This window comes from Chrysemys picta, chromosome 3, assembly GCF_011386835.1.
Source record: "Chrysemys picta bellii isolate R12L10 chromosome 3, ASM1138683v2, whole genome shotgun sequence".
NCBI lineage: Eukaryota > Metazoa > Chordata > Testudines > Emydidae > Chrysemys > Chrysemys picta.
The window spans coordinates 188,891,749-188,907,183 of record NC_088793.1 but is presented as its reverse complement, the minus strand read 5'-3'; the positions used below and the strand labels follow the sequence as shown (position 1 = coordinate 188,907,183).

General features: G+C 39.6%; 1 protein-coding gene across 2 annotated transcripts in view; it reads left to right on the top strand.

Annotated features, from left to right (window-relative positions):
• PUS10 (pseudouridine synthase 10) overlaps positions 1-15,435 on the top strand; it is a 79,939-nt gene that overhangs the window by 2,444 nt on the left and 62,060 nt on the right. For both annotated transcript variants that reach the window (XM_005305647.5, XM_065589640.1), the window contains exons 2-4: positions 1,202-1,338; positions 10,311-10,577; positions 15,001-15,087. In XM_005305647.5, coding sequence (XP_005305704.2) covers positions 1,213-1,338; positions 10,311-10,577; positions 15,001-15,087 — 480 coding nt within the window. In that variant the 5' untranslated portion in view covers positions 1,202-1,212. The remainder of the gene's footprint in view (positions 1-1,201; positions 1,339-10,310; positions 10,578-15,000; positions 15,088-15,435) is intronic.

The following is a 15,435-nucleotide window of genomic DNA, read 5'->3' as shown; positions in this document are numbered from 1 at the left end:
TGGTTTTTTCACACCCCTTAGGGACATCGCTTACATCGACTTAAGCAGTAGTATAGACAAGCCCTTAGAGGCCTCTCTATCTAGTGTCCCATCTCTAGCCATTGGGGATATTTGCTAATAGCAGTCACAGATGGGCCACCTGCCAGTCTAGGCAGTCTCATCATACCGTCCTCTCCATAAATTTACCAATCTCAGTCCCGATTTTTGGGTCTTTTTCTTATATAGGTTCCTATTGCCCCCCACCCCCGTCCCAATTTATCATACTTGCTGTCTGGTCACCCTAGGGCTCTGGGAGGGAGTTTGGGTGTAGGAGGGGGGGCAGCTCCTGAAAGCGACTGGCACATCTCTCTGGCAGTGGCTCCTAGGCAAGGGGCCAGGGGCTCTTCACGCACACTGCCCCTGCCCACAGGCACTGCCCCTGCAGCTCCCATTGGCTGCAGTTCCCAGCCAATGAGAGCTGCGGAGTCTGCACTAGGGGCGGGGGCAGAGCGCGGAGACCCTCTCCTGCAGGGGCTGCAGGGATGTGCTGGCAGCTTCCAGGAGCAGTGTGGAGCCAGGGCTGGCAGGGAGCTTGCCTTAGCCCCACTGCACCGCCGATTAAAATGTCCTGGTTTGGCTTCAGGAGCCTCTGAAGGATAGAGGGAGGGAGAGGAGTTGAGGAAGGGAGGGAGAGGGAGGAGTTGATCAGTGGGGTCCGTAGACCCCTGGAGTTCCCTTGGGGACCCCCAGGGGTCCGCAGACCCCAGTTTGAAAAACGTTGAACTAGATGATCACGATGGACCCTTCTGCCCTTAGTGTCTATGAGTCTATGTATTTTCTCCCAAACAGCTATGACTACTAGCCTTCAGCAGCAGAGCTATTTTCTCTTGGGTCAATAATCCTGTGACTACAAATAATGAACAAGTGTAATGTGCAAAGTGGTCACTAGGAATAGATTAACCTCACCAAACAAATGATGCTTCTGACGTAAGACAAAACTTCATTCAAGCCTTATGAGAATTATAAACTGGTGCAATGATCCCCAGTACTGTTCTGGTGTGTGAATCCTTGTACTCTTTGTACCAAATGATGTTTATTCTAGGGAGGGTTGTTTGGGTGATGATGCGGATACCTCTAACTTTGTTTTCTTCTATGCAGATTATGTTTAGAAGTGAAACATGAAAATCACTTACTAACCCTGTTTTATTTTATTTTTAATTAGGATTATCCAGAATGTTTGCATTGACAGAAAAGAACAGATCCATTGCTCAGCTATTACTGAATACTGGCACTTGCCCGCGATGTGTTTTCAGATTCTGCTGTGTGGGGTTACAGGCATCTTACAGGCATCCATACAAGGTTTCCTGTTTTATTTTTAATTAAAACATATGAACATGAAGGTGTATTTAAAAAAAACAACAACAAAAAGTTTTCTTTAGGATAGTTCCAACTTATTGATTCAAAATGCAGATCCTTTCACAAGATACATGCCTGTGAGGAAGAATTATGAAAAATTAATACTACTAATCTTCTGATACTATGTAGCTTTATTGATAGACTATTCATCAGAATACTGTTGATATATTGTATAGCCAATTGCTTGACCACACTTCGGTATATTATGAAATATACAGAAGAGACCAAATAACCAATATGAGTCAAGTTTATTGCTAAAAGTGAATAATAGTATAGTACAGGAAAATAGGTTCAATACGATACCAGTTTCCAGGAAGTCATCTCATGCAGCCTTGTTAAATTCACCTTACATAAGTATTTCTCCATTACTAATCATGAAAAGCTATTAAATAATATATTCGTAATTTAAAGCATTATTTTTTACATTTAAATTGGGTCCAGAACATTTAGTTGTAAATCATTCTCTCTATGCATATATTTAAATTCAAGCTTACTGTCAGTAGATGGAAAAGTTCTTAAATGGAAATAGCCTTAATGATATAGTGGTGTCCCTCAGGGGTCTGTTCTGGACCAGTCCTATTCAACATATTCATAAATGATCTGGAAAAAGGGGTAAACAGTGAGGTGGCAAAATTTACAGATGATACAAAATTACTAAAGATAGTTAAGACCCAGACAGCCTGCGAAAAGCTACAAAAGGATCTCTCAAAACTGGGTGACTGGGCAACAAAATAGCAGATGAAATTTAATGTTGATAAATGCAAAGTATTGCACATTGGAAAGCATAATCCCAACTATACATATAAAATTATGGGGGTCTAAATTAGCTGTTACCGCTCAAGAAAGAGATCTTGGAGTCTTTGTGGATAGTTCTCTGAAAACATCCACTCAGTGTGCAGTGGCAGTCAAAAAAGCGAACAGAATGCTGGGAATAATTAAGAAGGGGATAGAAAATAGGACAGAAAATATCATGTTGCCTCTATATAAATCCCTGGTACGCCCACATCTTGAATACCGTGTGCAGATGTGGTTGCCCCATCTCAAAAAAGATATATTGGAATTGGAAAAGGTTCAGAAAAGGGCAACAAAAATGATTAGGGGTATGGAATGGCTTCTGAATGAGGAGAGATTAATAAGATTGGGACTTTTCAGCTTGGAAAAGAGACAGCTAAGGGGAGATCTGATTGAGGTCTATAAAATCATGACTGGTATAGAGAAAGTAGATAAGGAAGTGTTGTTTACTACTTCTCATAACACAAGAACTAGGGGTCACCAAATGAAATTAATAGGCAGCAGGTTTAAAACAAATAAAAGTAAGTATTTCTTCACACAATGCACAGTCAACCTGTGGAACTCCTTGCCAGAGGATGTTATGAAGGCCAAGACCATAACAGGGTTCAAAAAAGAACTAGATAAATTCATGAAGAATAGGTCCATCAATGGCTATTAGCCAGGAATGGTGTCCCTAGCCTCTGTTTGCCAGAAGCTGGGAATGAGCAACAGGGGATGGATCACTTGATGATTACCTGTTCTGTTCATTCCCTCTGGGGCACCTGGCACTGGCCATTGTCAGAAGACAGGATACTGGGCTAGATGGATCTTTGGTCTGACCCAGTAGGGCCATTCTTATGATATATTAAATAATACTGCTGTTCCCATACCCGCACCACTAAAATGCGGCCACCTCTTGGGTGTAAGGGGACCATTAACTGGCACACATCTCTTTTGTCCACACAGACTAGAAAGGATTTCTGGTTTTTAAATCTTACAAATGATCCCATATATAATAACATGTATGGAACTCAGTTATCAAATTCAGAGGGATGATGGGCATAGCTGACCTTAGAGGATTTGAACTTGTAGTCCATTGGGATTATTGGGATTTCAGTATGACGCTTCAAACTTTAAACCAATGGTTTCCATCTTTTTAGCTTAAGGGCCAAATATTTTATTTCAAAAAGGTCAGTGGGCCATAATCAGTACTTTGGCACAAATAGAGTAGAACAGGCCAGAGGATCTGCCCCACTTAGGTAGCCCAGAAAGAGCTCAGGTCTCCTGATGGAGATGCCACTAAGTAATGCTCTAACTAGTGCAGGGGCAGAGAATCAAGGAGCTGTAACTAATTGTTAGTTCTCAGCTTCTCATTTCCATCCCCCTTGTGGGCTGCACTGGGTGGCTGCATGTGGGCAGGGTACTTACCCTTTGTGACACACTCTCCTAGGCTCATGCAGAACCAGTCAAACTCCTATGTTGCTCTCGCTGGGGCTCCTGTAGGAAAGCAGGCAATGGAGTAGCTAGAAGTGCTCTCTCCTATTTTCCTGGCAATGCCGTAGGTGGCCAGTTTGGGTGCTGCTGAGTAGCTGCAGCAGGGAAGGGACAGCAATTCTCAGCGTACCAATGGCTCATATCAGAGCTGCTGCAGGGGAAGAAATAGGAGGCAGCACCCCTTACGCCCTCCTTGTAATGGTGGGGTTGATTGAGGAACTTTAGTTTAAATATCACAGGGCCTGGTTTGGGGACATACTTTCAGTTTGTCATCAAACACACATTCTTCGAACGTCTGCCTGCCAGGCCCACAATTTAGAGTCTCTGTGGCCACAAGCTGGACACCACTGCTCTAAACTACCCTCTTTGATGGGATCTGTTCTCTTCTGTTTTTCCTCAGTTCTTACTGGCTATTCCATCAGCCTTTTCTCTTATGTCTCTTCATCCGCATCTCTGTTCCTGTTTGTTGGCATCCCTCTGGTTCTGTGTTTGGCCCTGTTCTCTTTTTCTCTATACGGTTTGTCTCAGAGAGGTCATCCCCTTCCCTGGTAGCTTCCATATGCGGGTGATTTCCAAATCTACCTCTCCACCCTCACACACTCCTCCTTTTCCCAGATTTCTCTGTTCCTCTAGGACAGTGGTTCTCAACCAGGTACATGTACCCCTGGGCATATGTAGAGGTCTTCCAGGGGGGTACATCAACTCATCTAAACATTTGCCTAGATTTGCAACAGGGTATGTAAAAAGCACTAGCGAAGTCAGTACAAACTAAAATTTCATACCGATTACATTGCTACAGTATACATTGCTCTATATACTATACACTGAAATGTAAGTACAATATTTATTTTATAATTATATGGTAAAAATGAGAAAGTAAACAATTTTTCAGAAATAGTGTTCTGTAACACTTTTGTATTTTATGTCTCATTTTGTAAGCAAGTAGTTTTTAAGTGAGATGTAACTTGGGGGTACACAAGAAAAATCAGATTCCAGAAAAGGGGTACAGTAATCTGGAAAGGTTGAGGGCCACTGCTCTAGGATGTCTGACCACTCAGACTCTCCAAAATTGATCTTGCTTATCTTTACTTCAGCTCCAACTCCACCATCTTTTTTTTCTCCTGCTGATAATAGCCCATCTTAATTGATTACTCTCATTATAGTTAGTATGGCAACACCCATTTTTTCATGTCCTCTGTGTATATATATCTTCCTACTGTATTTTCCACTGCATGCATCCGATGAAGTGGGTTTTAGCCCACGAAAGCTTATGCTCAAATAAATTTGTTAGTCTCTAAGGTGCCACAAGTACTCCTCATTCTTTCTTCTCATCTCCCTTCTGTTTCCATTGACAACTCCAGGATCCTTTACTTCAGAAACTCACAATGTTGGTGTCATCTTTGAGTTTTCTCTCTCCTCTTCTCCCCATATCCAGTCTCTCACTGAGTTCCAACACTTCTTCCCTGTCTCTGCTCCTGCAATATTTGTCCATGCATTAGTCAACTTGATAACTAATCTTTCTCTGTACTCCCCACCACTCTCCCCTCATCTCAGTCCAAAATCTAAAGTCATCTTCCACTTCTATTGCTCTGACCTTGTCATCATCACACACTTGAATCTCTAATTTGGCCGCCTTTCTCTTATCATATCAAACTCCTCCTCCCAAGATGGTTTGATTTAAATCAAAGCAATTTAAATCACTGATTTGACTCATGATTTAAATCAGCAAACAGGAAAACTTCACTTAAATCATAAATTTTAATCATTTTGCATTTGTACTTTAGTTATTTTCCAAAAGAAAGGTTTGATTCTCATTGGTATTCATTAAAATGTGGATTTGCAACTAAATATAGCCTTTACACTAAATTTGGTGCGTCTCTTTGCTAACTTGGAAGAAACACTATATCGGTACATATTTACTTAAGCAATTATATAGATATTCAGATTCTTAATTTTTACATTTTTATTATTTTAGAAAATGGTGAATGATGCATTTCTTATTTACTAAAGGATAAATCATAAATAAAAAATTGATGTCAAGCTGTATTTGGATAGAAATTAAGATGAAATTAAAATGCCCCAAACCAACATTTTAATTTTGTAATTAAATAAAACTACCTTAAATGTGCTGTATGTATAAGAAAAGTTTTATCATAAAATTATCATAATATGTTTTGTGTTTAAAACTAATTTATTTAACAAAGAAAATATTATCTGTAGTTAGTGAATTGAACTGATTATTTCTGATCACCATGTCCTTCAAGATTTTAGAACTACTAGATCTCATCCTCTCACACCTAATTTTTATTCATAGTTTGGAAGAGGAAAACAAGCTTTCCAGCTTTTTCATCTTCTAATTGGCTTCTTAACTTTGAACGAATTAGTCATTGAATTGAACTGGTTGAGTAAACTGAAATAAAAAAGAAAAATACTCCCTGCACCTGCACAAGAAGTTATGGCTGTCAAAATCTAGTTTAGTGCTTCAGCAAACTCTGGTTCTAGGTGCTCAGCCAGGGGCTTCCATCAGTTCAATGGTTAGACTTTCTTTAAAATTTGACAGCAAACATACTGCTTAATATTGTTTTTGTATTTACTTTAAGTGACTTTAACAGATTATAAAAAGTTTAGGCCTTAACTCAGGTTGTCAATTTCAAATTTAATTGTAACTAGATTTACTTCTATTAAAAATAAACTTTTATTTCATTTAAATTTCATTTAATTTTAAAAAAAGATGTAAATAAAATAGGATATTTTTTATTTTAAAAAATCATTGATTTTTATCCACCCTGCCTCCTCCTTGTCTACAAAGTCTTCTCATTTGCCCTCCGCCTACATCTGTGTTCATTTCCATCTCCTCTAATTGTTCTACCCAGCTTTTCTCATAATCATCTCTCATTACTACTCCCTTGTATTCTCCCACTCCAAGATTAATTCATGCTGCCCCTCTGCTTGAAATAGTTTTCCACTTCTTGTCTGTTAGTTTTCTCATCTCTCTCTTTACTTTTCCAAATTCCTCCTTAAAACCCAATTTGTCAAGGAATCCTCTACTTCCCAGTGCTGTCCACTCCCTCCTTTATCTATGCTATTGTCATGTGTCATATCTGTCTTAAACTCTATTGTGGTTCTCAATACTTAGGGCAGGTCTTCACTATGGGGGGGGTCGATTTAAGATACACAAATTCAGCTATGCGAATAGCGTAGCTGAATTCGACGTATCGGAGCCGACTTACCCCGCTGTGAGGACGGCGGCAAAATCGGCCTGCGCGGCTCCCCGTCGACGGCGCTTACTCCCACCTCCGCTGGTGGAGTAAGAGCGTCGATTCGGGGATCGATTGTCGTGTCCCGACGAGACGCGATAATTCGATCCCCGAGAGATCGATTTCTACCCGCCGATTCAGGCGGGTAGTGTAGACCTAGCCTTAGTTCCTAACAACAGTAGATCTCAAAGTGCTTTACAAAGGAATTCAGTGTCATTATCCCCATTTTACACATAGGGAAACTGAGGCACAGAACAGTGAAGTGATTTGCTCACAGTCATCCAGTAGGCTAGTTGTAGAGGCAGGAGTTAGAACCCAGGTCTCACAAATTCTATACAGTGCCCAGTCCTCTGGGCCACATTGACTAGGTGGACTACTGTGCCTGCACACTATCAGTTGCAGGATCAGGTCCTTAGAAAATTAAACTGTTTGGGACAAGGAACATGCCTCACTCTTTGAAGTGCCATGTAAGTTTATTTCACTATATAAGTGATTAATGATAATAGTTTTAGTTAACGACGTTTCCGAGAGAATGACCCTAAATCTTTAAATTGAAAATGTTATTGTTCCAAGAGAAAGTTGTTTTTAGAATTTAAAGCCACCAGTTTGTCTCTCTTAAGGTAGCATTGTGGAGGCAGGACTCTCCGCCCCTTGACAAAAGTCTGAGCACTAGGGAATATAAGATGAGTCTGGGTCAGATGTGTGTATTTATAAAATGTAGCCTATAGGGCTGGCCTGCTTGCTTGCCTATATATATTTTCTTATGGATTTCTTATTTTCTTATGGGTTTGAGTATTTTGTTTAATATAAACCTATAAATCTATTATAATAAAAGTATTTTGGCTGTAACGCAAGGGACCTACAGGCTACATCCTGTATGTTGAGCTAAAGCAAAATTAGCATACATATGTCTGCGACCTTTCACCTATATAGGTGGTGATGAGAGAAAGCATAAGGTCCATATATGTCTGCGACCTTTAACATAGATAGATAAAGGATACGTAGAGGTAGGTTGGCATGGTGGGCTTCCTAAGTGCATACCCTCTGTAAATTTAACAGGAACACCACAAGAAAAGAACCAAAATAACCGGGTAGGACAGAAATAACAAATGTGAGAATGATCTAATGTCATTAATATGTATGTACACCTCTACCTCGATATAACGCGACCCGATATAACACGAATTCAGATATAATGGGGTAAAGCAATGCTCCAGAGAGGCGGGGCTGTGCACTCCGGTGGATCAAAGCAAGTTCAATATAACGTGGTTTCATCTATAACGCGGTAAGATTTTTTGGCTCCTGAGGTCAGCGTTATATCGAGGTAGAGGTGTATGTCATCAGTACGTACAAACATACCAGCGTATGGTACCCTAACATTTTGTGGGTGAGGAAACTAAGTTTGGACATAGAAGGAGGGCCTGAGTACTCAAGCTCTGTAAGAGCAGTGACTCACCATGCCAAGGAAGCTTCTAAGGTTCTAAGCTTGAGGGTTTATGAGCTTCAAGTTTCAAGCCTTCTTTGTTTATTAGTCCATTAGTCTGTTAGTTCTTAACTGTAAGTTTTAAGTCAGTTAGTTAAGTAAATAAGTTAGCTCGATAGCTTTTAGCTCTTTAGCTTCTCCTAAGCGCTGCACCTCCCACGCAAGAATTGAGGAAGCTGGACCAGAACTCTCTTGGCATGCCAGAGGCAAGGCTGGTCCTTTGTCTCTTATGTCTTTGTCTCCAGTGGTGCAGTCAGTTAGCATGTGGTACTTATGGGGGGGGGGGGGGGGGGGGGGGGGGGGGGGGGATAGCTCAGTGTTTTGAGCATTGGCCTACTAAACCCAGGGTTGTGAGTTCAATCCTTGAGGGGGCCATTTAGGGATCTGGGGCAAAAATCTGTCTTGGGATTGATCTTGCTTTGAGCAGGGGGTTAGACTAGATGACCTCCTGAGGTCCCTTCAAACCCTGATATTCTATGACCAGGTTATCAAGGAAGGGTGTGAGTATATTAATCAAAAGCTTTATAGTATATAATAGCACATATATCTCTAGAATAATATTATTGCCTTTGTAACTCTGATTATTTTACTATTTGATTATTATTCCATTTATCTCAATAAAAGTCTTTAAGTCTACATTTGTCTCAGAGTGTGTGACCTCTCATACATCCCAATGGTCCTTGCAAACTCTGTGTAGCCTGATTCTGGGACAAGAACCTTGTTATATTTTGATCAGATTAATTGGCGAGCCTGTAACCCATATTATCCAAATTAATAATATTAACTTCCTAAAATCAGGCAACAAAAAACACACACAGGAAGTATGGTAGCTATGTCAGAAAATGTATATCAATCAAGATTTCCAAGTGCTTAAAATAATTAAGCCTCACAACTCCACTGAGTTAGGACTCTCTATTTGCTAGTATTTATAACACATTGCAGATGGAGACGTTGTGACACAGGGGAAGTTAAGTGACTTGGTCAAGGTCACACAGCAAGTCAGTGGTTGAACCAGGAATAGAATGCGGAAGTTCTGACTCCAAATCCCATGATCTAGCTACTGGACAAAATTGCATTTCTTCCTCATGAAAGATATGGCAAAACCTTGCTAATTCACTGCCCATGTAAATGTTGGGAATTAGTGAGTAAGCCAAACTAATGTGATTTAAAAAAAATAAATTAATGATACTGCATCTCAAAATACAATTTTATTGCAAGGGTTGTTTAGTTGCAACTATGTATGTAGTAGATTAGTTATTGCACATAAATACAATTTTAAATTTTTTGAAGTCTGAGCGAGATGAGACCTCATTGCAGCACATATTATTTCACCTTTATTGAGACTTGCATGAGTCTGCTAATTTTTTCAGAGGGAATTATTAGGTCTGTAGATTAACAAACTGAGAATTAATGAGCTTCTACTGTAATTATTGGACAATGAAATGGAGATGTTAAATGACAACATAATCTAAGTTACACAGGGCTTAGTTTTCAGAAGTGGTGAGCACCTGCAGCTTCCGCTGAGTTCAGCTGGAGTTATGGATACACAGGACTTCTGAAAATCAGGCCCATAGTAAAGTGCTTCTACTGTTATTTACATACTATAAAGAAATCTGTTGTCTGTTCAGCAAAATTTAATTTCTCTGTGTACCATTTACAGTTGTAATATTTCAACTTGAATTTTTTGAATTCTGCAAATAAATCTTTCAACACAGATTATGAAAAGCTAGTAATTATAAGCACTATTTAAAGCTAAACTAGAACAGTTAATATCACTTTTTGGAACTGGAGTTATTGGTGCTTGTCGTAGGACCGCCTGCATATATGAGTCTTACACATAGGAGGGAGAAGCTGTGTGTTAGCTGTGAAGCAAACGCACACATTTTACTGTTCATTTCTTTATTGTTTAGGATTTGCTTAGAGAGCTGCATGAATTCCTGGAGTACAATAAAGAAAAAGAGGACAAATTTTGTTGTGAAATAGCTGACCCCCCGTGTAAGAGAATCAGACTTGAGAACATGGGAGAAGGGGCTGAGGATTTGAATCAAAATGGGGCCCTCCAGCAGACCCCTGTGGCAGATGATGTAAATGTTACTATGGAGAACTCTACTCCGAAGGTTTGCAACGTGTGCTTGGGAATTCTTCAGGAGTTCTGCGAGATAGATTTTGTTCAGAAGGTAAGTGATCTTTTCCTGCTCTGTAGACACATTTTTCTATGAGCTGTTAAATGTGTGTTTGGTAGAATCCTACAGTGCAAACCCTGTGATCTAGTTGTTGTTTTTTTAAATCATTAATCAGTTTCAGTCCCATATGTAGCTGAGTGGCTTCATCTAGATTTAAAATACTCCGTGTAACTTAAATCAAGAGCAGATGGGGAAATGCTTAGGTTTGTTTCCTCATCTGCAATTACTGATTTAACGACTTAAATAACACCTATTGGCGTGGTGTCTGGGTATCTCATGTACAGTCAACAAAGGGGAATTACCCGTGGGTTGCTCCAGATCTTATTTTACCCTGGCCTTGCTATAATGTAACTAAAAAAGCCTGAGAAAACAGGTGAACCTTCAACTGTCTCCTGAAGTTAATCTAACTAGACCTCAGACAGACCTCCGTGATCATGTTTCAAAAGCAAAGGGCTGACAGCAGTTCCATGGTACATGCATACAGTACTACTACAATGTGGTTGTAGATGGTGAGCCCGTCTTTATTTATGCTTTGTGACTGGAGAATAAATAAGGGATGAAATGCAGTTGATGGTGCTGTGCAGTTCAGGATTTCTCTTAGGTGCTTATTTGAAAGCAGCATGAATCGCCCTTATAATGTATTCTTATCTTTAGGAAGCCACAGACTAAGGAAAAATGTTAAGTAATTTGGTGGTACAAAAGACTATAAGCATACAAGTTATCAGAGAAAATATGACTGTGAATTAGGGGAAAAGATAGTGTGAAGAGCATTATAAACACCATATATGAAGGATAAAATTGCTAGGGTAACAGAGTGAAATGTGAAGGGGGGCTTTCAAAACTGAGTGGAAGCTTTGATGTTAGTGTTGATAAATAAGACTAGTTGATTTAGTAGAATGAACATTGGATTCAGCATAGCCAATAAACTGGGACCAGATAGAATTGTGCAGTTTCTATTGTTACAGTGCATGAGTTTGTTCCTTTTTCATAGGCAAAATATATTCTTCATTATGGACCAGATTTTTAGTGTTGACTTTTTAAAGTTATGCCATTGAGTGGCAATAGAAAACCTGACAGCAATTGGTTAAAAAACAGCCAAGACTGATTCTTTCCTAAGAGAAACTCCTTATCCTAACAGTGCAATTGACATACAGTATTGATTTTAATTGGAATGCTAACACTTGTTTTTAGAGAGACATGGTGAGTGAGGTAATATCTTTTATTGGACCAGCTTTTGCTGGTGAAAGAGACAAGCTTTCAATCTACACAGAGAAGCTCTTCAGAGCCCTTCAGCAGAAATTGATCCAGTAAAAGTTATTACCTCCCCTGCTTTGTTTCTCTAATATCCTGGAACCAACATGGCTACAACAACACTGCAAGCAAATATGTGTTTTTAACAGTTACCAAAATATGTGGATTTGGGGACAGTGCCCCCAAATATGTTTGTGAACTCCAGCAGAGGTGTGTAGCTAACAGCTCTGTATTACACAAGCCAGTGCTTAATAGGAGTTAGTTAAATATCTGATGCTGTGTATTTAAGTAGCAGATACAGACTGAAGTTCTCAAGAGTCTGAATTAGGGGTTAGCTTAGATTCTGGAAAGACTTTGAGTATCAAAATAACTCATTTTGATTGCTCAGTATGTCTCCCTGTCTACCTCTTTACTCATTCATTCCTTCTCCTTCCTCCCGCTCCTTGGACTTACCTTCCCTCCTCATTCATTCTGTGCTCCATGTTCATTATTGCCTCCTTTTCACCACCTATCTGCTCCCTTTCACACTTCATTTCTCCAGAGGGAGGGACAGGTAGGGACAGCTCAGAGAAGAGCAGCTCCCTTCTGCAACAGGCACATGGTTGTGTACAATGCCTGCCAGCAGGTTGCATGGCCATATAACCGTGCAGCTTAGAGGGACCCTTGGTCCTCATTCTCCCTTCCCCTCATCCCATCTCTATTCCCCAGTACCTGTTCCCCATCCCCAAACTGTTACTGCTTCTCTCCCAATAATCAGATACTCCCCTCTCTGCAACCAAAGTTAGTTATAGCCCTGCTCCCAAAAATCAGTTGCTGGCATCCTTCTTCCTTCCCTACGTCAACTAGTGCTTGTCACACACCTCTGCATGGTGTTCTGTTGTAGTGCTCTCCTGTTCCTGCTGCTTTCCTAGACATCAGGAGATCTTTGCACAGATGGGTGGATAGGGTGGCGGAGAGGCAGCGGCAACCCTGAGGGCTCCAGCAGCAGAAGGATAAGAGAAAGAACTGAAAATGTATTATTTTTAAGACTTTCTCATGATTTTTTGGGAGCAGACTCATGGTTTTCTAATACTTAGGGTTGGCAGCACTTGAGGGGAGAGAGGAAGGGTGGTAGGGGCCGTGACCGTTACGTGTGGGGGATGGGTAGGAGACGTGCAGGGTGAGAGGAGAGGCAGCAGCAGCATTTGCTTTTGATTGCTGTTGGGATTTTCACTCCCTTCTTCAGGCCTGGGCGTTGGGGAGCAACGCTGGGATATTCTTTTCCCAATTTGCGGGTGGGATACCACTGGGATTTTCACTCTTCCCACGAGGAGAAGCAACAATGGTAGTTGAGAGGAGAGGGAGCCCACCGGAGGCGAATAGATGCCTCCTAAGGAAGGAGCTCACCTGTGCAACAGGCTTCGCTCAATGCGTGGGGCCTGCCAAAGGAGGTAATGGCCATATATTCTGTACCTATGGACATACTGTATCTGGGTAAAAAAGGGAAAGATAGGAAAGACAAAGTCTGCCTGCTAGTTTTTTTGGGCTCTGATGCTGCCTCTTATATTTGTAAAAATTACACACTAATCTTGAGATAATGTAGGCATTTGCTTTTAAAATAAAAGAGAGAGTATTTTATCTCAGGTAATTCATAATCTTCAAAGTAATAAAGTAATATGTTTGTGACTGTACTATCCTAAGGACTTCTGCATTTGCGTTATTGTAGAATTGCAACAGCGAGAGATGGAATTAGACTATATTTGTTTCATTCCTCTACCACTGTGGGGTTGCTCCCTTCAATAAGTGTTATTTAGGCTTGCAAGGATTAGATTTTTTTTTGTAAATGTCAATTTCACTGTATACACATAAACCAATGAAAAAATATATTCATTAATAATAATCTAAATTTACAGATAGGCAAAGTAAGAAAAATGCTGCTTGAGAACTTATTAGAGTTTAATTTAAGGATATTAACTCTGTATATTTGTGATGTGATGTTGACAATTTGTGTTTTAATAGTTACAAAGTTTTAACTTTTTGAATTGCAGTGTCTACTGCCATTAAATAATTACCAAGTGTTGCTCTGAAATGTTCCTCTAAATGAATATTCTTTCTTAATTAATAGTAATATAAAAATAATGTACTGTAAGCAGTCACAGTAGCAAATTAGGCCATACTTTAGGCAAACCTAATTTAATGCATCAGAATTTTTTTAAATTAATCATAGCTTGTACCTTAAAGTAGACCTAGTTAAAGTTTTAGAAGATTACCATGTTTTTGCTCTTCCTTTCCAAAACTGGGTGTTTAAACAAGGTTTAAAAAAGGTGGCCATTAGTGAAAAGTGAATGGAGTTCAAATAATTTAAAAGTCTATTTTACTAGGGTGCCTTGTGTGGGGCAAAATAGATTCAAAGCATGGAAGCTCCTTCACTGGAGGTTTTCAAAAGGAAGCGGCTGGATAGCCATCTGTTTTGGATGGTTTAGACACAACAAATCCCGCACCTTGGCAGGGGGTTAGACTAGATGACCCTTGCGGTCTCTTCTAACCCTGTGATTCTATGATTATCTGACTCCCCCTTCCCCCCCCCAGTTTTACACAGCTTTGAAAAATTTAGATCACTAAAAATTGAAAAAAAAATATTTAAACATAAACATCTATATTATCCCTTGAAATTATTTTAAAAAATCTAATTCTGCCAAGCCTAGTCTTATTTTTATGATTCGCTTCAACATAAAATATTGAGTTGGGTTTCTTTTATAGTAGCATAACAATGAGGGTTTACTGTGACAATAATATAAAATCTGCCTGCAAGTTACAGTCCTTAAAGAAACCTAAAAAACCCTAAAAAAAGAACAGGAGTACTTGTGGCACCTTAGAGACTAACAAATTCTTCAGATCCGAAGAAGTGGGCTGTAGTCCATGAAAGCTTATGCTCAAATAAATTCGTTAGTCTCTAAGGTGCCACAAGTACTCCTGTTCTTTTTGCGGATACAGACTAACACGGCTGCTACTCTGAAACCTAAAAAACCCTGTCTCTAACTGGTAGGATTTAGTGAGCTTATGGTCATTTTATATGTGAATGTATACCAAAAAGTGATGTTATAGAACGTTTGCACTAGAATAAAGAATATCATAAAAGATTATCAGTTTAACTCCCTTACTGAGGATTCATATCCTTCTCTTTTAGGTGTGCCAAAAGGTTAATTCTGCTGAGTACCAGTTCACTAGCTTTGTATTTTCTGTGTCGCTCCCACCACAGTTGTCTGTTAGAGAGGTAAGTGTTTACAGATACTTCTATTGACCATTGTAACTTAAATGTGTAAGAACAAAGAATGTGCCCTGGGAACATAAGAAGTGGAGAAGGCTTATATTTAATTGATTTTGCTTCAAAATAAAATAGTACCTTTAAATATGCACTAAAAATAAAGAATAAGTTAAGCAATGCTATTTTTAATCATGAAGTCTTTTTCAGAAATGATTAGAGAAAGACTGTAGTCTTTTTTAAAGTCTATCCTCCCATTCCTCCTGCCAAGTATTATTTTAATTAAAAAGATATCTAAATGACTCCAGTATTCAGTGGATGAGTTTCTTTAAATCTGAAAACTAAAAGGAGTTTCTTCAA